Raw genomic sequence first — 23888 nt, forward strand, 5'->3', positions numbered from 1 at the left:
AAAATAAAATTGAATAAACGGACGAGCTGATTTCCACGGTGACTGCGTCATTTTGCCTTCCACCAGTAATGTATTAGAGTTCTCGTTTCTCCACATCCTTGCCAAAAAGTTTTTCTGGCCCGATGTTTTTATTCTAGCCATCCTAGTAGGCGTAAAAATGGCATCTCGTGGTTTTGACTTGCATTTCCCTAAATGACTAATGATATTGAAGATCTTTTCATGCACTTACTGGTCCTTTGTATATCTTCTTTGGAGAACTGTGTATTCAGATTCTTTGCTCATTTTTCAACTGAGCTATTTATCTTTAAATTCTTGAGTTATAAGAGTTCTGTAGGTATTCTGGGTTCTAGACCCTTATCAGATACATGATTTACATATGCTTTCGGTGAGTTATGTGCTAACTCTTGTCTGATCCAAGGTCTTGAAGATTTGCATCTGTATTTTCTTTTAGACATCTTACAGTTCTAGCCCTTACATTTAGATGTTTGATTTATTTTCAGTTAATTTTCATATAGGGTACAAGGTGGGTGTCCAAATTCATTCCTGTACACATGAATATCCAATTATACCAGCACCATTTGTTCTTTTTGATTCAATTATCATGAAGGGCTGTCAAAATCAATTCATCATAAATGGAAGGACTTTTTCACTTTAGTTCTATTTCAGTGATCTGTATGTCCGTCATCAGGCCAGTACCACACTGTCCTGATTACTTAGCTTTGTTGTAAATTTTGAAATCAGGAAGTGATTTTTCTTTTTCAAGATTGTTTTGGGGGTACCTGGGTGGCTCAGCAGTTAAGCATCCAACTCTTGATTTCAGCTCAGGTCATGATTTCACAGTTCGTGGGTTTGAGCCCCGCCTTGAGCTCTACACTGGCAGTGTGGAGCCTGCTTGGGTCTCTCTCTCTCTCTCTCCTTCTCTCTCCGCCCTCTCCCACTTTCTCTGTTTATCTCTCTCAAAATAAATAAATAATATAAACTTTTTTAAAAATATTGGTTTTTTTCTACTCTGGTCCTTTGCACATCCATATGAATTTTAGGATCAGTTTGTCAATTTCTGCAAAAAAAATGCTAACATTTTTATAGGAATTGTGTTGAATCTGTAGATCACTTGGGGAAGCATTGCCATCTTCATAGTATTAAATCTTCCAATCCATGAACATTGGCTGTCTTTTCGTTTATTTAGATATTCTTTAATTTCTTTCAGCAGTTTTGTGGTTTTCAAGTATGTGTTTTTAACTACTTTTGTTAAATGTATTTCTAAGTCATTTATTCTTTTTGAGACTACTATAAATGGAATTTTTTTAATGCTTATTTATATTTGAGAGAGAGACAGAGTGTGTGCAGGAGCGCACAAGCTGGGGAGGGGCAGAGAGAGAGACACACACACACAGAATCAGAAGCAGGCTCCAGGCTCTGAGCTGTCAGCACAGATCCTGATGTGGGGCTCAAACTCACAAATCACAAGATCATGACCTGAGCCAAAGTCAGATGCTTAACTGACTAAGCCACCAGGCACCCCGGAATTGTTTTCTTAATTCCATTTTCAGTTTGTTCATTGCTAGTATAAGTTTCTGTATATTAATTTTGTATCTGGAAACCTTGCTAAACTTATTTTAGTTCTAATAACTTTTTTGTGGATTCCTTAGGATTTCTTATGTACAAAATCATGTCATCTACAAAGAGAGATAATTTTACTTCTTTTCCCATCTGGATGCCTTTTCTTTCTTTCTTTCTTTCTTTCTTTCTTTCTTTCTTTCTCTCTCTCTCTCTCTCTCTCTCTTTCTTTCTTTCTTTCTTTCTTTCTTAAATGCTTATTTATTTTTGAGAGAGAGACAGAGCACAAGCAGGACAGGGGCAGAGAGAGAGAGGGAGACACAGAATCCAAAGCAGGCTCCAGGCTGTGAGTTGTCAGCACAGAGCCTGACGTGGGGCTTGAATCCACAAACTGTGAGATCATGACGTGAGCCAAAGTTGGACGTTTAACCAACTGAGCTACCCAGGTGCCCCATATTTCTTTTCTTGCTTAATTACCCTGACTAGAACCTTCTGTACGATATTGAGTAAAAGTGGCAGGAGTAGACACACTCGTTGTGTTCCTGATCATAGGGGGAAAGCATCTGGTCTTTCACTGTTAACTAATGATATTAACTGCGCATTTTTTACAGATGCCCTTTTCAGACTGAATAAGTTCCCTTTATTCCTAGTTTGTTGAATGTTTTTTTTTTTTTCCACGAAAGAATGTTGGTTATTGTCAAGTGCCTTTTCTGTATCTATTGAGATGATCATGTGTGTTTTCTCCTTTATTAATATGATATGTTATATTGACTGTTGTATGTTGAACCTTTTGTTTCTGGGATAAATCCCAGTTGGTCATGATATGTAATCTCTTGTATATGTTGCTGTATTTGGTCTGCTAGTATTTTGTCAGGGATTTTTGTGTCCTTATTCATGAGAGAGATTGGTCTTTGGTTTTCTTTTCTTGTCATGTGTTTGTCTGGTTCATTATCAGGGTAATGCTGGCCTCTTAGGATGAGTCGAGAAGTGTTTCTTCCTCTTCTATATTTTAGAAGAGTTCCTGAAGGGTTAGTGCTGATTATTCTTAAAGCATTCTTACAGCTCCTCATTGTAAGCTTGGGCTTTTCTTTGTGAGATGTGTTTTGATTACTAATTCAGTCTCTTTACTTGTTTTAAGTCTATTCAGGATTTTCTGTTTCTTCTCGATTCAGTTTGAGTAGTTTCTGCCTTTCTAGAAATTTGTTCATTTCATCTACATTACCTATTTTATTGGTGCCCAGTTGTTGATAGCATTCCCGTATCATCATTTCTATTTCTCTAAGGTTGGTAGTTCTGTCTCCTCTTTCACTTCCGATTTTAGTAGTTTGAGTCTTCCCTCTTTTTTTGTTAGTATAGCTCAAAGTTTGTCAACTTTGTTGGTCTTTTCAAAAAACATCTTTTGGGGGCGCCTGGGTGGCTCAGCTGTTAAGTGTCTGACTTCCTTCAGCTCAGGTCATGATCTCACGGTTCATGAGTTTCAGTCCTACTTCAGGTGTACCCCGCTTCTCTCCCTCTCTTTCTGCCCCTCACTCGATTGCACCCTGTCTCTTTCCCTCTTTCTCAAAAAAAAAAAAAATCTTTCAGTTTTGTTGATTTTTCTCTATTGTTTTTCTGTCTTTTACTTCATCTGTTTTCACTCTAATCTTTGTTCTTCTACAGCTTGTTGTGCACAGTGTTTTGCTTGCTAGTGATATTCTTTTGAGATTTCCAAGCGTTATTTGTCACATTTATTGTGTGCCTGGAGAAGGCATAGGTTTGCAGAGTCCCAGCACGGAGCCACGCCAGGGTCAGCAAAGGGCTGGTGAGGGGCAGAGCGAGGTCTGTGGGACGTGTGGCGGTGGAGGACGGTGTCGAGCCGGTCAGAGCACACTTGTGCCTTGCCTCAGACTCTTCCCATCAAGCCATAGGCCGGGATGTTAGAGAGCAGGGCCAGGCAGTGAGCTGCTGACAGTGGTAGGCTCCAGCCAGCCTTGCCCCCAGCTGGGCACCTGTCTGCAGCCATGGGCCACTCGGGTACCTGGCTGAGTTACATCAAAGACTGTGGGAACCTGCAAATTGTCCTTTCTTTCTCCGTCTAGATTCTAGAATAGCCTCTGGGAAGCAGAGCTCAAATTGGGGAGAGAAAGCTGTACTTGGAGTGCTCTATTGATGAAAGTGATCAACAGCTTTACCCAGGAAAATGGCCAAATGGAGGAAATTCACATGAAAGGGCCTCAAAGCTGTGCTCTGAATAAAGTAGTGATTGCTAAATGGGCTGCGAAACACTAACTATTCCAAGTCGTTCCGCTGAACGGAGCCACATTTTCTGACTCAGTTAGCTTTAAGTGCTGGAGAAGAGATTCGCTTTCTGTGGAATTGGAAGATACAAAATGCTTTTCAGATTGGTTCCTGTGGGGAAAAAAATCAGACTTTACCTCTGCGCAGGCTTTTATTCAACACCCTTTCCAGCCCTGACTTGCCGGAGTCCTGTCTTTAGTGGAGGACGTACAAGTCAGGAGCAGTCCCCGCCCCTTGGCAGAGGACGCATGTACTCGGGACAGTTGAGTGACTGTGTGGCCCCCAACCCTAGCGAGTGGCCAAGTCTCCACGGGGACCCAGCCCCGCCGTGCTGTTACAGCCTGCAGGGACTGCTTCCCCCGGGCAGCTGGGAGAAGTGATCAGCTACAGAGATCGAGGTGACCACGAGCCCTGTTGCTGGGTGCTCACCTCGGGCCACCCATGCTCACAACATCCCCGTGATCATTTGTGTGCCCGTGCGGGAAACCCCAGCTCAGGGAGGACCAGAAAGTTGCCGGAGGCCTCACGGCTCACCTGTGGCAGAGCTGGAATCCAGGTGTGTGTCACCCCAACTCGGTGTGGGGACCGAGCCTGGGCCCAGAACCGCGGTCGCGGTGCTGTGCCTGAGGCTCTGTGACCTCGCAGGCAGCGTTTCCAGACGAAGGCCCCCGCGTCCTGCAGCCGTAGAGGTCCCGAGGAGATGAGTGTGGCAGTAGGGAGCTGAGGCTTCACGAACAGGGTTTGGAAAGTCAGGACAATGGGGCGCCCGGGGGGCTCAGTCGGTTGAGCCTCCGACTTGGGCTCGGGTCACGATCTCGCGGTCCGTGGGTTCGAGCCCCGCGTCGGGCTCCGGGCTGCTGGCTCGGAGCCCGGAGCCCGCTTCGGATTCCGTGTCTCCCTCCCTCTCGGCCCCTCCCCCACTCATGCACTCACTCTCTCTCTCAAAAATAAACAATAAAAATTAAAAAAAAAAAAAAAAAAGGACAATTTGGTTGAATCCCAGTATTGGAGTATAAATGGAGTTTACGTGTTTCGATCATAGTCAGCCTCTTCCTACTGTATTTTTTTTTCTTCAGTTCGTTCCTCCACTTGACCTTCTTGGTCTGCATGTAGGATGTGTTTGCAGTGGAAACGGTGTGGGGGGTGCAGGTAGTAGCTGCTAAAGGACACGACGAAGTGAAGCAACGGAAATCCTCTGAGATCAGCAGCACTTAGGCCGTTTGCTTCCCGCTTTCGTCTCTGGTAAAAGCCTCCCTGCTGTAGTAGTTTTGGGGTGAAGTTTAACAAAGTACTCAAAACAAATGACTCAGTGTTCAGACTTACTAACATATGGAAGGATTTGGAGAAAATATTTATAGTTGTTTTTAGGATCTTTTTTTTTTTTAGCATTTTTGCTTTAGTTGGAGAATGTTCTGTCCAAGGTAGAGGGAGCACTAAAGCAAGCTCAGTGGGTGATGTGACATTTCGCGGTACTGTGGGCACCGACGGCCCTGGTAAAGGAAGGGGAGCATCCTGCTGTCCCCACCCTAGTTTGGCGCCACCTCTTCTTTCAGGCCAGTCTTCTTTACTGCATCACTCGCTCCCCTCCACCCCCAGGTCGCCTCTGCCTCCTGAGCAGACTCCGCCCCTCCCTGACCATGGGGTCCCCAGCCTCACGTGGAGGCTTAGGCCCGCCCAGCCCACCCTTCCTGTGTGGACCGCTCATCGGTTTGCAGGGGTCATTTACTCCGCCAGGAAAAGAGAGAGACTTGGGAAATCAAGACTGATAGGTCTGGCCAATGGGCAAAGTAACTTTTAAAACCTTTATTTTAAATTCAGCTGCTTCAGGTATTTTTGTCTGTATGAACAACAAAAACATAAAATAAGTATACCAGCATGATACCAGATAATACTCCTAAGAATTCTCTGCCCACAAGCTGCCAGTGGGGATGTGTAACTGCCTGTAACCTTAAGCGTCGATAACTTACGCATCGACAAGTTCGCACCTGACAGTAGGAAGACTTTCATTAGAGAAGGGTTAGCATTAGGGGCGCCTGGGTGGCTCAGTCGGTTGAGCGTCTGGCTCTTGATTTCGCCTCATGCCGTGATCTCATCGTTTGTGGGTTTAAGCCCCACATCGGGCTCTGTGCTGACGGTGCAGATCCCGCCTTGGGTCCTCTGTCCCACTTGCTCTATGCCCCTCCCCAGCTCGTGCACGCACACGCGTGTGCTCTCTCTCTCAAAATAAATAAACAGACTTAAAAAAAAGAAGAAATGTCAGTTCAGGACAGCAGAGCGGAGAGCAGTTAGAGGAGTTTTCGTTGTCCTGACCCCTGACTGAAGGCACGGCTAAGTAGCCCCGATGACACTCTCACCCCTTTCACCATCTGGTGACACCCACCGACCTGGCACAGGTCACTCAGCCGGGGACGGATGGTGGGAGAAGGGGGGCATCCACACCCCAAAGCCAAGCTCTGTGGGTACAGCTGAGCGCCCGCTCCCAAGAGTTTTGGGGTGTTCTGATCGATGGCCGATGTCTCCTGAAATAAAATTGTTAGGAGGCCTTGGGGATAATGAAACCAGGTCCCTGTCATCTCATTTGGGAGGCGGGGGATTTGGCCCCGTCTGGTGCTAACACAAGACCATTTAGCAAGTTAGCCGCACCCCCAGCTGGGGCCTCCGCAGCACGGCCTGTCCCCCCACCGCCCCCATGGCAGTGAGAGCGGTCATGCTCTGGGCTCTGGGACAAGGGCACAGAGCTCCACACGCCAGGCCAGCACGCGGAGCCCCTGTGTTTGATAAGGAGAAGAAAAGCCATTGCCAGTTACATGTTTCGTGTCCAGGAGGTCTCTGCTCTGTGAGATTTGCTGTGACGGAGCGGAGCTGAACTGCGATGTGTCTATTCAGGGAAATCCGCCACAAGTCTTCCACGTCACTTCACAGAAGAGCTTTTATTCCCACCGAGAAATGCTCATATCATAGCACGTTGCTGAGTAAAATGTCAGTTACAGACATGTTCAGTGGTTCTGTTGAAGTTGAAACAACGATGATGCGTACACTGAAAACTGCAAAGACACAGCGGGAGGATAATGGTGACGTCTGGGTGTAGCGCGCTATCATGACTGAGTTTTTCGTTCCCTTTGCTGAAAATCTGGCGATGAACGTGTACTACTTCTGGAGTGAGTACTTCACAACTCTGAATAGTCTGAATAAGGCTCAGTCTTGGGAAACAATCAAAAATGTTCCCAAAGCTACCGGTTGTTAACATCGTCTCTAGCGGTCAGCGTGAACTTGACTGTGCTCTGTTCACACGGCGAAGCTGTGAACGGTGGGTGAAGCAGGTGCGGCACCGGCCTTGTGGTAAAGAGCCCACTTAGCAAATTATGCCAGTGACGGTTATTATAAACAATCAAGGATGTACTTTGAAAGGCCGTTTAAAATCATGTTCTGGCAGGTACCGCTAAGGAGAATCATTCCAGGTGGAGCCGTGGCCCTAGCGGCTTTGGAGCTGGTCTTCGCCGCTTCCCGGAGGTGGTGTCCAGCTTCCTGGGCTGTGCCCCCTGTGTGGCCCCGAGGGTGCCCTGCCCCTCCCGGCAGCAGCACCCAGGGCCCCTCACACACACCCACGGACTGAGGTCTGTGTCTGCTGTGCTCACAAGGCTCAGAAAGGCCGTGCGGTACCGATTTGGTAAGAAACAAAAACACAAAATGATAAAATCCCACTAAATACCTAGAAAAAACTACAACAGGGATTGCTCTTTTTGATCCAGGGATTATGAGTGATGATAATAGTTTTCTCTGTTGTCTGTATTTTCCTCTGACGGGCAGGAAATCTGTTTTGTAGTCGGAGAGAATAGGGGTATTTTACAGAGGACCCAGACTTTGTGAGTCAGGTGCAGCCCCTCTGCTCCAGGACGCCCCCGTGGACATCCCTGGCCCATAGAAATCTGCATCCCTGGGGGTCTTTCCACCCCCCCCGCCCCCGCACCCACACACAAAGGATGTGGGGCCTGGAAGACTCGTAGCCCAGCCTCCCCATTCTGCAGGTGAGGAGAGGACAAGCCGGACGAAGCGAGGTCCCAGGGCTCGGGGGCTCAGTGACTCTTCCCAGACTCCTCAGCCTTGTCCTCATTGCAGGACGCCAGCCCTGTGCTCACAGAGCTTGCGTGAGCTGGGAGGAGGGGGCCGCCAGCTCCAAGGTGGCCAGGAGCCTCTCACAGAGACAGTACTGGTGTGAGGACGTGACCGGGGCTGGCAGACTGGACAGAAGGGGTTGCCCGCCGAATGAACCGTGACACGTGAGCGTGACCAGAGAGGCACCGTTGCACTGGACCAGAGGGGGCCTGTCCCCATGCCCGGCCACCACAGAGCTTGGGGCCAGGCCGAGTGGCCTGGTCAGGCTGTTTCAGGAAGGAGCCTGCTCGAGGCGGTGCCACAGTTCCCTGTGACCGCGTGGTTGCAAGGCTTCAGCATAACGGCGGCGGGGGGTGGGGGGGGGTGCATCGCAGAAGTCAGATGGGCCTGGTCAGCAAGGGGGAGACAGCACCCCTGGGGTGGGGCAGGGCTCCCCTCCACTCCCTGGGAGCTTGGATGTCAAGGGCAGGGGAAAGGGTGCCGGCAGTCACCAGGCCCTGTCTCCGCATTCATGCCTGGTGCCTTGAGTGATGGTCAGCCCTGGGGTCCAGGGCCCAGGTCCCACCTGCAGTGCTGGCCTGGATCCCAGGACTGTGGGCCTCATTTGGGAAACAGGTTGGCATGTTCCTAAAATTTCCACCAGACACCTCCGCTCCTGGCAGGAAAGATTTTGTATGAGTCAGGCCGTGGCCAAAGGCAGGGGTGGAAGAGAAGCTGGAATGGGGGACCCGGTCCCAAGCAGGCAGTCACCCTCCATCGGACCCTCTCATGGCGCAGATGCTTTGCAGGGAGGGGATGCACAGGCTGCAGCACCGGACAACCTGCTGTGAAGCCTGAACCAGGGCCCTCGGTCCACAGCCCTGCACTGTAGGGTGGTGGTAGGGACCGCAGCACCGGCTGGAACTGGGTGACAGGATAAAAAGGAGTGATCGCAGCATCGCAGAGGAGCCCGCCCCATCGCTGTTGTCCTGAGTGACAGGCCAATGGCAGACGGTACCTCCTGTATGGCTCCAGTTGTATGAAATCCTAGGATGGGTCGGACAGATGGATCGTGATGGCAGGAATCGCATCCGTGGTTGGCTGGGGGGCCGGGGTGGAGGGGTGGATGGCTGCCAGCGGCTTGAGGCTGCTTCCCCAGGGATGACCATTGTCAAACTATGGTTCGTACACCTGCTGTGTGTTAACTTTACCTCAAGAGAAAGCTGTAAACACATACTGGCTTTAGTTGATGATTTGCATGTTGAAGTATCCAGGGGAAACTCTGCTGATGTCTGCAGCTCTCTTTGAAGCACACCCAGAACAAGATGGTTTGCTGGGTAGATAGACAGGTGGACACGTGAAGAGGCACGCACGGTGAAGTATTATTGGTAGTGAGTGTGGGGGTGTTTCCTGTAGAAGTCTTTTGGGTTTTTGGTACGTTCCAAAATTGCCATAATAATGCTTGGGTAGGGGAGATTCGATCCCGTGTACGAAGTAACTGGTAATTCATCTCCTTTACTTTCCAGCAGAATCAGGATAGCAAAAAACAAAACAAACCTAAAACAGTCCTTCAAGATACTTCTCTGTGTGGAGGAAATACTTACCTCCCAGAGTAGGGACTCAGGGGACCCAAGTTATATGGCCATAATAATGAGTAATATTGCCTCCCTCTGAAATCCCTGTTTTGTCCCAGCAGGGAGCACGATCTCCCTCTCACGTCCTTCCACCTACGTGCTCACGCTGTCTCAGACACCTGCTGCCTCGCACGTGGTCTGACCTCTGTGAACACTGAATGAGCTCTAGAATATTGTCTTTCAAATGCTCATCTTCTAGCAAGACAAACAGCTGACACAGTCCTCTTGAGTTGAAATACCTTGCACAGTGCGTGCACACGGGAGGCACAGTCCACATAACCACAGGAATCATCACTTGGAATTGAAATAGGAAGCTTTAGACCAGTTACATGGACTTCTGCTTCCAATCAAAACAGAGTAATAGGAACCAACAAAAATTCCAGACAAATTATATGAAACAGTGGTTTTCAAGACATTGGACATCAGACAACAAAGAACAGAGGTCCCTGACAAATAGGAAACAAACGAGGTGACCCCTATAGTTGCCAGGCTGTTGCATGGGCAGGGGGACCCCAGGTAGGGGCTAGCAGAGCGCAGCCTGCCCCTTGAGTTGAAGGCATAGCTCTGGGCAAGTGAGAGGCCAAGGAGGCAGGAACTTGGGGGAGGACTAGAGAGCTGCAGAGGCCCCACAGGGGCTCATGCGCAGAAACACACGTGTGAGGAAACAACGCGGGGCCAGCGAGAGAGCCACCTGTAAACATCAGAGGGGACATGCCTGGGAACTCGGCAGAGGCAGGAGTAGTTCCTGATCTCACCATCCCAAGTGCAAAACCTCCTGAGCCCTAGCTATCCTTAATTGGGTCATATCCCAAGAGCATGTGGCCCCAGTGATGGGGCAAAATCAGCCCTGTACTGAATATAATTCTAATACTGGTGACCAGAGCTTAAAAGCAAGACCTAGGGGTGCCTGGGTAACTCCGTTGAGCATCCGACTCTTGATTTTGGCTCAGGGCATGATCCCAGGGTTGTGGGATCGAGCCCCGAGTTGGGCTCCGTGCTGAGCATGAAGCCTGCTTGGGATGCTCTAGCTCTCTCTCTCTCTCTCTCCAGCCTTCTCACTCACTCGCTCTCTTTCTCTTTCTCTTTCAAATAAAATAAAATTAAAAAACCAAGATCTAGAAGGATCAAACTGTTTCTAAGTAAATTAGCAACATCCCAGAACAAAGCTCAAGAATATTTATAAATCATGAAAACATCCAGGACCAATAAGGTAAAATTCACATGATCTTAAATCCAATCAGAACTCACCAGGCAGGCAGAGAAACAGGAAAATATCGCCTACAGTGAAGGGAAGTAAATCTACCAATGGAAACTGACCCAGAAAGGATACAGATGATAAAATTCATAGGCAGGGATTAAAACAGGTGTTATAACTTTACTCTTTATGTTCCAGAAACTGGGGGAAAGATTGCATACATTAAGTAGAAAAATGGGAACTATAAAAAAAGACCTAGATCAAACTTGCAGGGATAAAAATTATAATGTCTGAGATTTAAAATACCCTGGATGACATTAGTGACTGTGTAGACATTGCAGAAGAAAAGATTGGGGGAACTCAAAGACACAGGAATAAAACCATCCAATTCAAAAAAAAAATTTTTTTTTTTTCAAGGAGGGGGTGGGCACCTGGGTGGCTCAGTTGGGTAAACATCCAACTTCTGCTCAGGTCACGATCTCACGGTTCGTGGGTTCAAGCCCCATGTCAGGCTCTGTGCTGACAGCTCAGAGCCTGGAGCCTGCTTTGGATTCTGTGTCTTCCTCTCTCTCTGGTCCTCTCCTCCCTCTCTCCCCCCGCCTCAAAAATAATCATTAACATTTTTTTCAAAAAAATCCAAACTACATCACAAAAAGACTGGGGAAAAACTCAGAGCCAAGTGAGCATGGGACAGCCTCATGTGGCGTGGTTCAAATGCAGCCCAGTCCCGAGGCGAAAGAGGGGCGAGGGTGACAGGAAAAATACCAGAAGAAATATGGCCAAAGGGTTTCCAGATCTGATGAAGTAATTTTGTTGGGGGAAGAAGCCAGACAGAAAAGAGTGCATATTATATGATTAATTTATGTAAAACTTAGAGAATGCGGACTTTGGTAACAGAGAGCAGTTTTTGCTTGGGGATTGGTGAGGGCCGCGGGGTTGGGAGGGTCAAGCAGCGTGGGGATGGTCTCTTGAGTGCACGCAAATGTCACTTTTCAGGTTGGACGCTTTAAATGTGTGCATTTTATGTGTGTCCGTCATACCTCTGTGAGCTGTCCAAAAATTGTGTCGAACAGTAAGGAAACATAAACGGGAAGGCAGTCACTACGTTGTGTTGGGTGTTGCAGAGGGAACGAACGTGCATGGAGATGTCTCTGCTGGTGAGATCAGCGATAAATGACCAGAAAAAGAGGGTGCCACAGGTTACGAGAGCGAGCACGAAACACCGATCACCCACGGTCGCCATCCGTGGTTCCCGTGGACGGTGCCGTCTTCGAACTGGGCCCTGAGATGGTGGGCATTTCCAGTGACCGGCCAGTCACGGGTTTGGCTGGTGTCTCTGAGGAGGGAAAAGCTTCGCACAGGACAGTTCGTGGTTGGGGACCGTGTGTCTTGTGCTTCTCAGCACCAAATACTGGTATCACCCAAATGAGACCTGGGAGCATAGGAGGCAGGAAAGGTATCACATAAAGAGAGGGCTCGGGATGCCCACTGGCCCAGGTTTGGGCAGGAGCTGAATGAGGAAGGGGAGCCGTGAGCCGTGGAAGTTCTGTGGTCCGTCGGTGGGTCTGCTGTGCGCACCGTGTGATCCAAGGAGCTCCTGACACCGGTGTTTTTGGGTAAAGGAAGCCGAGCGACGTTGCGGTCCGGGCGTTCCCTCGGTGACGGGATCGGTCCCCCCTGCGTGTACCTGCTGGCCCTGGTGGTGACCCCGCTCAGGTCCTGCCGAGCCAGCAGTGCTGTGTCCGCCGTGCTGCAGGAGCCTTCGCTCCCAGCTGGCAGGCACACGAGTGCCTTGGACAGACAGGGCGGGAAGCGGCCAGAGCCCCGCCAACCAGGACCGTCCCCACGAGAGCCAGAGCCCGCTTCCTGAAATCAAAAGAACCTGAACGAATACTTCTTTTTTTCCATGAGACCAAGTGACCTTGGGAGGGTTGCCCAAACTCACTGGCCCTTCATTTCGTGACCAGTAAAGTGGAGAGTCCGCTCCCCCTGAGGACCATCTGGAGGCATGTATTCAGAGGTCCACACATAGGTACCTCCGCTGGAGATGAACGCAGCAGGTCTGGAGTGGGGCTCAGACGTCTCAGTTGGTTGCTTTGAATCAACGTCACACACACAAGTGCAGAAGTTAACGCGTCAGCTGGGCCCACAGGGTGTGCTACAAGAAACACGCCTCCCCACCCACTCTCCCCTCTCTGGGAGCCGCTTTCTTGTAGCTTCATATCCCTGAAGGACTGCCTAGGGAGCGGTTTCTGGATCCTTCTGGTTCTGTTTTCAGTTGACTCCCTGGTGGGAGAGAAGGATGCAGAGCAGTTCATGATCTTGTGCCCCCGCCCGCCTGCCTGCCACAGTGCCAGCATCCACAGTGCCTGGGGAAGGGGATGTGCTCCTCACAAGTAGCCTCCACTACGTTTCCTGTCTGGAGGACTCTCTTTTCCCTGGACTTGCTCATGGTCATGATTTTCCATCTCGGTTTTACATATCCAGCCCCAGGCTCTGCCAGTTGTCTCCACTGTCCGTGCTCGAGGGCACATCAGGTGCCACCCAGTCCCTCCTCTTGGAGAGGTGTCTCCTGGAGGCTTTGGCCGGCCCCAGTCTGGCCTGGTCACCCAGTCTACCTGGGATTGCCCTTCAACCCTGCCTTCCATGTTGGGTCCTCTCTCTCCTGGACCCCCTGTCTTCCTCTTCCTTTGTTTTGGTGAGCTCCATCCTCCCGTCAGTTCCTAAGAATGGCTCATGGTACGTAACTTGAAAGTCTTTGGCCCAGCTGGCAGTCGGCCTTGGCTGAGCAGAGCAGCCCGGGTTGGAAACTGTTTTCTTGTAGAATTTCGAAGGGTTTTCTCCACCGTCTCCTGCTGCCTAGCATTGCTGTTGAGAAGTCTCAGCCGTTTTGATCCCTGATCCTTGATATCTGGCCTGCCTTTCTTTCTAGAAGTGTGTAAGATCTCCTTGTTCCCAGTGTTCCCAGAACAGATCGTGATATGCCCCGGGGAGGGCCTAGTTCAGCCTCTGTGCTAATGAGCCTGGAGTTTGTGACCTGCTGCCCTCTGGCCATCGGCTTCCTGCCTCTGCCTGTCTCATTCTTTGTGCTCTCTGGGGTTCCTGCTTATGTGCCGGGGGCTTTCCTAAACTGGCCCCACTTTTCTTCCCTTTCTCTCCCGTTTTTTCTTCCTACACTTTTGTCCTACTTTCTAGAAGACATTCTCAGCTCTAGCCTGCAGTCTCTCCGTCGGATGATATTGTGGTCTCGTTTTCAGTTCCTGGAAGTCCCTGTCGCTGTTTCCTGCTGTCGAGCCTGCTTTCGCTCCCCTCCAAGGAGGTTTTTGAAGTTTCCTCTCCTCTGTGGTCTCCACGCCCCAGAGTTGCCTGTTCTCTGCGTCTGTCTCGTCTTCTCCGCGGCAGAGGCTTGCCTTAGATGCTGGCGGTCTTGGTTCTGAGAGAGGGGCACATGCCGCTGGGCGCCCTGCGAGCGTGCCAGGAGCTTGTTCCCTGGGCGCCCCGCCCCGCATGGTGGCCCGGCTCGGCTGTTTTGCCGGGGTCCCCGCGGCCTTCCTGCCCCACTAAGGTCGTTCCTGCTCCCTGCACGCGTTCCTAACTCCAGGGTGACGGGCCGCCTGCCCCGTGTGTCGCAGAGGGAGTGCGTTCACCCTGCTGCCACGGCCCAGGAGGCTGTGGGTTTTGAAGCTCCGAGGCGGATTCTCACATACCTGCTGCTGAGAACCCGGGGGGAGGTTCTCTGCTCTGCTCCACTCTCCGTGGTCCAGCCCTCGGGATGCCCATGTCCCCCGTCCCCTCTCCTGAGCCCTCAGAAATCTGAGTGGTGCTCAGGGGTGGGTGGGGCTCCCTTTATACATCCCGGCTTGGGGCGGGGACTCAGCAGAGCCGCCCACAAGTGCAGGCGGGAGGCCTCCACTCATGGTGTCCCATGCCGTTGGACACAACAGCCCCAGTTTGAGAAAGACTAAATTTTGGGCCACTTTCTTTCTTTTCTTCCCCATGTTGTCCTTGCTCCCGTAGCTCCTTTGAACAGGACTTGTGTTTGAGCTCCCCTAACACCGTTGCTAAGAAATGTTACTCTTGGGGCGCCTGGGTGGCGCAGTCGGTTAAGCGTCCGACTTCAGCCAGGTCACGATCTCGCGGTCCGTGAGTTCGAGCCCCGCGTCAGGCTCTGGGCTGATGGCTCGGAGCCTGGAGCCTGTTTCCGATTCTGTGTCTCCCTCTCTCTCTGCCCCTCCCCCGTTCATGCTCTGTCTCTCTCTGTCCCAAAAATAAATAAACGTTGAAAAAAAAAAATTAAAAAAAAAAAAAAAAAAAGAAATGTTACTCTTCTCTGGGAAGCCGAGTCTCCGCCTTTCCCCTCATTCTGGAAGGCTGCGATTCCCCATAAAGGACTGCCAGGTACCGTGGGCTGCCCGGACCCGCGGCAGCCCCCTTGTCCGTCTCCACCATACATGTGACTGCTGGTGAAAACACGGACCCAGGGACCCTTTCCCATGTCCCAGCCTGACAGGCGTGTGCCCCATACAGCTGTGAGCATCAGGAAGGGCCTGCAGGCGCCCAGGTTGCCTCCAGGGACCTTTCCCGTCCCGTCCCGGCATCACTCCTCCGGAGGGCTGGGCCCGGAAGCTGCTACGCGGGACCGGGCATTCCTTTGAGTGGCTGCCGTGACGTCAGCTCTCAGAGACACGTGGGGACCCATGCAGCTGGAATCAAGTTCCCGCAGCCTTCTTGCATCACTACGGCTTGGAGCCCTGATGCTCACCACGGCACAGTCGTCAGGCTGGTGTCTGACAGGGCTTCGAGTGGTGGACAGGAAGAGCAGCCACGGTCGGTGTCACCAGCCCCCTCCCAGGAGGAACAGAGCATGAGCCCTGTCCAGGATGCCTGTCCCCGAGCGCTTTGGATTCATTCACACGTCCCCCTGCTGCCAGCAGATGCTGGGTTTACTGGACTCCAAGCCACACTTCCAACCGGATGCAGAGGGGGGTGTGGGAAGTCGCTGGAGCCGGTGCAGGAGTCACGGGGGAGAGGGCCTCTGGCTTTGCAGTCGGCTGGCCAGGAGAGAGGATCAGGGGAGCTCTTCTCCCGTCCGGAACTCAGAACCAGTCTCTGGTAGCCTCGCTTAGCTAGGACAGCAGTTTGCAAGCATTTTTAGCGGCGGAACTCATTCTTCAAATAAAATCTTACACTTAAGCCCGATTTGTGCAACAAATAGCAGCAGAGCTGCTCCCGTGAAACTGCCCGTGATGCGTGGGCTCTGCAGGCCTCGGGTGGAGGATCTCACGTCCCTGAGGCAGTGAGGACAGAGGGCTCGGCACAGCGGGCCCCACGGCAGCCCGAGTCAGCTGTGCCCCAGCCTCAGAGCTCGCAAACTCAGAGTCAGGAGCGTGGCAGCTCGCATGGCTCCCTCTCCGACTGAGGACCCAGAGCCCGAGGGGCAGGGGATCGGTCCTGGGTCACAGCGGAGTCCGAGGCAAAAGACAGCAGGCTCCGGCCCTCAGCCGCCTCGAGAGTCTGATGGTGCTTTAAATCGGGGCCTGTTAACGTCGGTGTCTGGTTTTCAAGCCTATCTGAGCTTAGAAGGAACAGACCAGACGCAGGGAGAGAATCTGCAACAGGGGAGGACGCAGAAGACCGAAAGCAAGCACACAAGTCAGAGCAAGACCGCGGGGGCCGCGCGGCTGGGGAGCGGACAGGCCCGACGGCTTCACTGCAGCAGCGCGGGCCCCAGGAAGAGTGGGGTCCACCCGCACAGCGCAGATGCGGCTCGCTGAGACGGGTGTCGGGAAGCGAAGGGATGTCTGGATGGTGTGGCGGCAGGGTTTGTGCCCTCACGGGGCGTCTTCCGGTGGGCCGCTGCCGGGCTGGCTCTCTGATCAGTGCGCCTCCATGTTCCCGAAATGTCCCCGCTGAATTTTATCCGGGTCCTCATAAGGCCCGCACCTAAGTGATCTGTCTAGAAGAATCCTTCCTTTGGCTGTGAAACTTTCAGGTTTTTTTCCTCTTACCCTGGGTTTATTTCCATTCTGGCTGAGGGACGGGTGCGGGCGCATGTGCGAGCACGCGTGTGTGAGTGGCTGTGTGTGTGAGTGGCGTGTGCACACACGTGTGAGCACTCCTTAGGGTAGAGGCACACCTGCCAGAAGCGTAGAGAACTCTGACCTGAGCCCCAGGCCCCTGAGCTCTGGGAGCAGCTCCGCCGTAGGCCCTCACCCTGACCTTCAGCACGGATTTCATTATCAGCTTGCTTGCCCAGAATATGAGGCTACACTGGCCTCCCAGGTCCCTTCCAGCCCAAAATCGTTGGAGTGAGCCCTTAAACAGAAAAGCCAGAGTCTTTGTTAGCAAGGGGCATTGTTTCTGTGGAGCCTGGAGTTAGCTGCACCGCCCTCCCCCTCTGCCGGGGGCTTGCTGTCCCCAGAATGCCAAGTTCATGAACAGTTCCTGGGCAGGGGCTCTGTGACACGCGGTGACGTGTGGAGCGCTGTAGGCTGTGAAGAGGAAAGCTTGTCCCGTTCCCTCTGCTCCTGCCCAGGCCAGAGGAGTGAAGTGTGGGGGGCGTGTTGGACGGGGGCCCCTTAGGGCTGGCCGATGGGGGCGGGCCGTCTGTCAGAAGGTTCTTGCAGCAGGCAGTTTGCAGGCTGGGCTTTGCAGAGCAGGGAGGGCTCTGGTGCACACTCCCGGTGGGGGCCGGGTAAGGTCATGTGAGCACGCTGAGAAGGGGGGTGACGTAGCCCCAGTGGTGTGGGGCCAGGGGGGTGCTGCCTGCTGGTGAGGGTGCACACAGCCCCCCGAGGAGGCCCCGGGAGCAGTCCAGGCAGCGCACCATGGGGCTGGGGCTGGGTGCCTTCACACAAAGAACGACTGCTCAGAAGGAGGCTCGTGTGTGCCAGGCGCCGAGCCCGGGCACCGGGCAGGCAGGCACGGTCCTGCCTTCAGGGAGCTCACGGACCCGTAAAATTGGATGGAAACCCAACTCTGCAGCGAGTTGCCGGGTGAGAGTGTGGATGCCTCCTGGGTCACACTTATCCCTGCCGTTGGCTTTCACTGGCAGAGGTGCAGGCAGCGGGCAGCAGAATCATGGGCTGCAGTCTTAACACTGTCTCTGGTCACCAGAGCCATTTCTCCCAGGACTGTGGTCTAGAGTGCCAGTTCTTGGGAGAATCCAGTGGCCGGAGTCCCAGTTCTTGGGGGAATGTACCAGATGAGAAAGTTCGGATCAGAGCTAACAAATACTGTATATAACTCAAAAACAAGCTTGTGTCCGTTCCAGGAAGCACAGAACCTGTCTCATTTCTTCTAGCTCACACTACCTAAGCTGAGAAGTATTTATTTTTTTTTTTGAAATTTTTTTTAATGTTTTTTTTGAGAGAGAGAGTGTGTGCGCAAGAGGAGAAGGGGCAGGGAGAAAGGGAGACAGAATCTGAAGCAGGTGCTGTGCTGTCAGCACAGAGCCTGATGTGAGGGCTCAAACCCATGAACCGTGAGATCATGACTCGAGCTGAAATCAAGTCGGACGTTCAGCCGACTGAGCCACCCCGGCGCCCCTAAGCTGAGAAGTATTTCTTTGCACTTGACTACTAAGGTGAAGCCCTTAACCTGAGAATAGTCCCTGTGGGCCCCGGGAGGGCGGGATGGTCCGTGACACGAAAATGGCTCCTCCATTTGCACCGAGGGCCTGGTCAGGGTCTCAGCGTATACAGCAAGTTCTGCCTGTAGGATTTCTCAACTACTGGGAAAGGGCAGTGGTTTATTCTGTAATGCTGTTGGCGTGGAATAAATAAAATGCGTTCTTACTCCTAATAATTAGTAAGGGGCGTTTATCCTTTGAGAACGTAGGACACCAGCTCGTTTTCTTTTTTCCTGTGAGGTCTTGTTCAAGGGCAACTTTACGGCCCCTAGCAGCCCTTTGATTTGTCAGTATCAAAGCCTGTTGGTGGCTGTAATTAAATCCCTGGGTACTTCCAGTAAGGGGTGCGGCTCTCTCCCCACGCCTGTCCTGTAACTCCTCTCTAAAAGACAAAAATAAGCAGGAGCAGGGACGCATACTCACACGCTCACAGCCTTTGGAAGGACACCGAAGCTATATATATTGTTTAGCATTTCCAAATGATTCTTAAATCTTAAATTCCTTATTTACTCCATTTTATATTTGCAATCTTTATTTTTTTTTCATTTTTATGAAGTTTTGAATATGAATAAGCCAACATTTTAGCTTGCCTACTTCTTTTTTTTAACTGAAATTTTTATTGAGATAATTGCAGATTCACATGCATTTGTAAGAAATAATAGAGATCCGAGTACCATTTCCCCAGCTTCCCCAGGGATAATGTTTTGCAAAACAATAGTGCATCAGCAAAACCGAGGCTTGTCAACTTTTTCTTTTTTTCTTTTCCTTAATGTTTATTTTTGAGAGAGAGAGAGAGAGAGACAGAGTGTGAGCAGAGAGGGGCAGAGAGATGGGGAGACACAGAATCCAAAGCAGGCTCCAGGCTCTGAGCTGTCAGCACAGAGCCCAAAGCAGGGCTCAGACGCACAAACCATGAGACCATGACCTGAGCCGAAGTTGGACGTCAACTGAGCCACCCAGGCGCCCCAGCTTTTGCTTTAAAAAAAAAAAAAAATGTGGTAAACTGCACATAACATGAAAGTCACCATTAGTGGCATTTAGCACATTCATAATGTTGTGCAACCTTCATCAACATCTAGTTCCAGAAGATTTTCATCAGGTTTTGAGGAAACCCTCTACCCGGGAGCGGCCACTCTCCAGCCCCCCTTCCCCTAGCCCCTGGCAACCACTAATCTGCTTTTTCCCCCGTATAGATTTTCCTCTTCTAGACATCTCATAGTGAGGGGCTTAACATGATAAGCAGCCTTTTGCAATTGCCTTCTTTCCCAGAGCATCGTGTTTTCAAGGTGCATCCACGTCACCGGTGCCTCAGCCCTTTCACGGCTCAGTGACACTCCACGGTATGGCTAGACCACATTCCGTTTGTCCACTCGTCAGGTGGCGGACGCCTGGGTTGCTTCCAGCTTCCGTGGCTGTCGTGACGGTTGCTCTGGACATTCGTGTGGTTTTCGTTTGAACGCCCGACCCAGTTCTTTGGCACATATCTGGGAATGGGATTTCTGGCTCATATGGTAACTCTGTGTTTAAGCTTTGGAGGTTAACCTGCCAAACTGTTCTCCCCACTGGCTGCACCACTTGGCATTCCCTCCAGCAGGGGGGGTTTCTCCACATCGGTGCCTCTCGTTCTTTTCCATTTTCCTCTTTCTCGCCATCCTAGTGCGTGTGGCATGGTGCTGCGCAATCGCGGTTCGCGTTTCCCTAATGACTAACGTCGGTCATCTTTTCGTGTTCTCGTGGGCCATTTGTGTTTCTTTAGAGAAACGTCGTTCAAGTCCTTTGCCTGTTGAATGGGGTTGTTTGTGTTCTTGTTGTTGGTTGAAGAGCTCTTTATTTATTCTGGACGCTAGACCCTTATCAGACATGGGACTTGCAGATATTTCTCCCATCGTGTGGACTGTCTTTTCACTTTCTTAATCGTGTCTTTTGATAGACAAAAGTTCTTAATTTTAATGAGGTCCATTTTGTCTTTCCTCTTTTTGTTGCTCGTGCCTTTGGTGTCATCTCTAAGAAACGATTGCCAGGTTTAGCTCTTACATTTATTACTGAGCCCCTTGAAGATAATTTTGTATGTGACGTGAGGTCAGGGTCCGGCCTCCTTCTTTTGAATGTGTTCAGTCTGGTTGTGCCGGCACCATTTGTTGAAAGGGCTGTTCTCTCGTTGAATGATGTTGGCGGTCTTGGCGAAAATCACTCGACTGCGTGGACTGTTTTCTGAACTCCCAGTTCTGCTCCACTGACGCGTGTATATGCCCGTCCTTCGGCCAGTACCGCACTTCGAATACTGTGGCTTCATCATAGTTTTGAAATCAGGGAGTGTGAGTCTTCCAAAATTGTCTTTTTCAAGATGATTTTAACTGTTCGGAGTCCCTCACAATTCTGTATGAATTTTAGGATCAGCTTTTCCATTCCTCCCGAAATAACAGCTGAGATTTTGACAGAGATCGCAGTAAAATCTGCAGACCACTTTGGGTAGTGTAGTCTTGCCTTCTTCTTGACAGAGTGCAGAGCATTGTCGAAGGTAACCCACAGATACCCTGAACAGAATTACCTGGGGTGCTGGTTTAAAAGGTCATTTCTGGGGTGCCTGGGTGGCTCAGTCGGTTGAGCGTCTGACTTCGGCTCAGGTCACGATCTCACGGTTCGTGAGTTCGAGCCCCACGTCGGGCTCTGTGCTGACAGCTCAGAGCCTGGAGCTGCTTCCGATTCTGTGTCTCCCTCTCTCTCTGCCCCTCCCCCACTCAAGCTCTGTCTCTCTCTGTCTCTCAAAAATGAATAAACATTTAAAAAACATTTTTTTTTAAGGTCATTTCTGAACCCTAGACCCAAGGTCTCATGCGGAAAGGCTGGCCCCAAGCCCAGGAACATGACATTTGTTTATTTGTTCGTTCATTCATTTGTTCGTTCATTCATTTATTCATTCATTTTATTAAGTTTTAGTTTTAATTCCAGTATAGTTAACATACAACGTTATACTAGTTTCACGTGTACAATATTGTGATTCGGCACACTTCCATGTGTCACCCAGGGCTCGTCACAGGTGCCCTCCTTCACCCCCGTCCCGTTTCACCCATCCCCCCACCTCCCCTCTGGTAACCATCAGTGTGTTCTCTGTAGTTGAGAGTCTGTTTCTTGGTTTGCCTCTCTTTTTTTTCCCCCTTTACTCATTTGTTTTGCTCCTTAAATTCCACACACGAGTGAGATCATATGTCTTTCTCTGACTTATTTTGCTCAGCATAATACTCTCCAGCTCCATCCATGTCATTGCAAATGGCAAGATTTCATTCTTTTTTATGGCTGAGTAGTAAGGAATGTGCCGTTTAATAAGCCCCACACACAAATCCTGGAGACCGTAAGGTTTAAGAACCACGAGGCCTGGCCTTTCTCGCCTTCCCTCTGGAGGACTTGGGTTCAGCAGAAACAAGTTTCCTGGTTTCAAAATGGCCTGTGCCGCTTCCTGTTCACCCCCATCCTGGCATTTTGGCCCTGCTGTCCCACGGGGAGGAGGGTTGTTGGGGCTCGTTCCGGTTGCCTTTTGTGAAACCGCATGTCTCGGGCCGTATTCAGGAGCTCTCAGAGTGGTGGCAGAGGGCAGGCGACATCTGTGGAACCCTCTGCTGCCCGTGTCACCCTAGGCAGGCGCCTGTCTTTTCCGTCCTGCCCCCACCTTCGCCCTTCTCGCGAAGAGGCCAGGATGCTGTGCCCTCCTTGGAGTCCTCCGTGCAGCTGAGAAAACTTTTGTAGGTGCGTCTTATTTCTCACCATCTGCCCGCAGGCACATCTTCTGCCTTCTCTCTCCGAACACCTTCAGTCTCCGAGCCCCGGGTGCCAGCAGACCTCCCTGCAATTTGTGAGACCGGCCCTGTGTGGTGCCGCCCCGCCTTTCCGACTCCAGCCGCCTGGTCCAGCGGCCGCCCCCTCGCACCTTCCTTCCCTGTGCTCTCACTCCGCCCGGCACGCTCTCCCCTGCCCTCGTGGCCTCCGCCTGACCACGTCGTATATTCTCAGAACCCCTCACGGTTGCGGTCTTATGTGTTTTTGTGGGACTGTTTGGTTACTGATGTGTCTCTCACCAGACTTTAATATCCTGGAGCCAAGAAAATTAATCCCTAGCACCAAGCACAGTGCCTGGCACGTGGTAGATATGCCCGGGCGAATCTCCGCTAGAGGCTGGGTGGAGAGTGGGCTGGTGATTGGCACGAGTGTGGGTGCGTGATGATAGGTGGATGATGGGTTAGATGGACGGGTAGGGGGCTGAGTGCCTGGCTGGCAGGCTGGCCAGTGCCGACTAGTGAGTTTCCAGAACCTCCTTTCTGTCCACTTCAACAGACATTCTTCTGTTTGTCCTTCAGGAAAAAAACGTGTACCTTGTCAGGGCCACGGCCCCAGTGTCGTAGAGGATGGTGGGGGCCCGTGCGGCTGGGGGGGGATGGGGGCCTGACGGTTCTTCCACACGGTCCCCTCCCTCCCTGTGACCAGGCCCGTGCTAAAGGAAGAGGTCCTCCACTGAGGAGCCTCTAGGATTGGACTGGGCCCAGACCCTGAGCCCTCCCCCTCCTCCAGTGACTCCAGGACATCACTTGGTCTTCCTCGTCCCCTCTCCCTTCCCCTCCTGGAGGCTCAGCAGCCCTCTCCCCTGCCCTCTGCTTCCTCCTGTGCCTTCCAGGCCCTCTGTCACAGGCTTAGTCCTCTTCTCACTTCGTATGCCTTTGCAGTCTGGTTCTACGGCCCCAGGCCACTCCCGTTCCCCCCGCCCAGGTCTCTGGGGACTGCTAATGACCTCACTCTGTATTTCTCCTGATCCCTGAGTCATGCTTAATACCAGTGCCCAGCCCTTCCTGCTGACCACTTCTTTATCATCCTGGCAGTTACAGAAGTTTCCCTGGAGCCCTCATCCCCACCCCCACCCCCACCCCGACTGGGCACCAGGAGGACTCAGTTACAGATGCTCCTGAGAGCACCTCAGTGATGTTCAGCCTTGGTTTTCAAGAAGCACCCCCCCCCCCCCCGCCCTGGGTGACGGCTGTGGGAGTCACAGCTGTGGTGGCACTGGGGAAAGGCATCTTATATTGTGAACTGACCCAAAAGCAGAACACAAAATGACATAAGCCAGATTTTTCTTTAAAATAAAGAGCTAGGGGGGCGCCTGGGTGGCTGGTCGGTTGAGTGTCCGACTTCGGCTCAGGTCATGATCTCACGGTCTGTGGGTTCGAGCCCCGCGTCGGGCTCTGTGCTGACAGCTCAGAGCCTGAAGCCTGTTTCAGATTCTGTGTCTCCCTCTCTCTGTGACCCTCCCCCATTCATGCTCTGTCTCTCTCTGTCTCAAAAATAAATAAACGTTAAAAAAAATTAAAAAAAAAAAATAATAAAATAAAATAAAATAAAATAAAGAGCTAGGGGCGCCTGGGTGGCTCAGTCGGTTGAGCGTCCAACTTCAGCTTAGGTCATGATCTCATGGTTTGTGAGTTCCAGCCCTGCTTCGGGCTCCGTGCTTGACAGCCTGGAA

At 51.4% G+C, this 23888-nt stretch overlaps 1 protein-coding gene across 6 annotated transcripts in view; it reads left to right on the forward strand.

The window, feature by feature from the left end:
* Positions 1–23888, forward strand: part of TECPR2 (tectonin beta-propeller repeat containing 2) — a 106860-nt gene that overhangs the window by 73990 nt on the left and 8982 nt on the right. Inside the window, exon 18 of one of the 6 annotated variants that reach the window (XM_058740328.1) lies at positions 7268–7501. The exons of the other annotated variants lie outside the window; for them this stretch is intronic. Coding sequence (XP_058596311.1) covers positions 7268–7447 — 180 coding nt within the window. The 3' untranslated portion in view covers positions 7448–7501. Of the gene's footprint in view, positions 1–7267; positions 7502–23888 lie in introns of those variants that run through there. 6 annotated transcript variants of the gene reach the window in all.

This window comes from Neofelis nebulosa, chromosome 7 (assembly GCF_028018385.1).
Source record: "Neofelis nebulosa isolate mNeoNeb1 chromosome 7, mNeoNeb1.pri, whole genome shotgun sequence".
Taxonomy (NCBI): domain Eukaryota; kingdom Metazoa; phylum Chordata; class Mammalia; order Carnivora; family Felidae; genus Neofelis; species Neofelis nebulosa.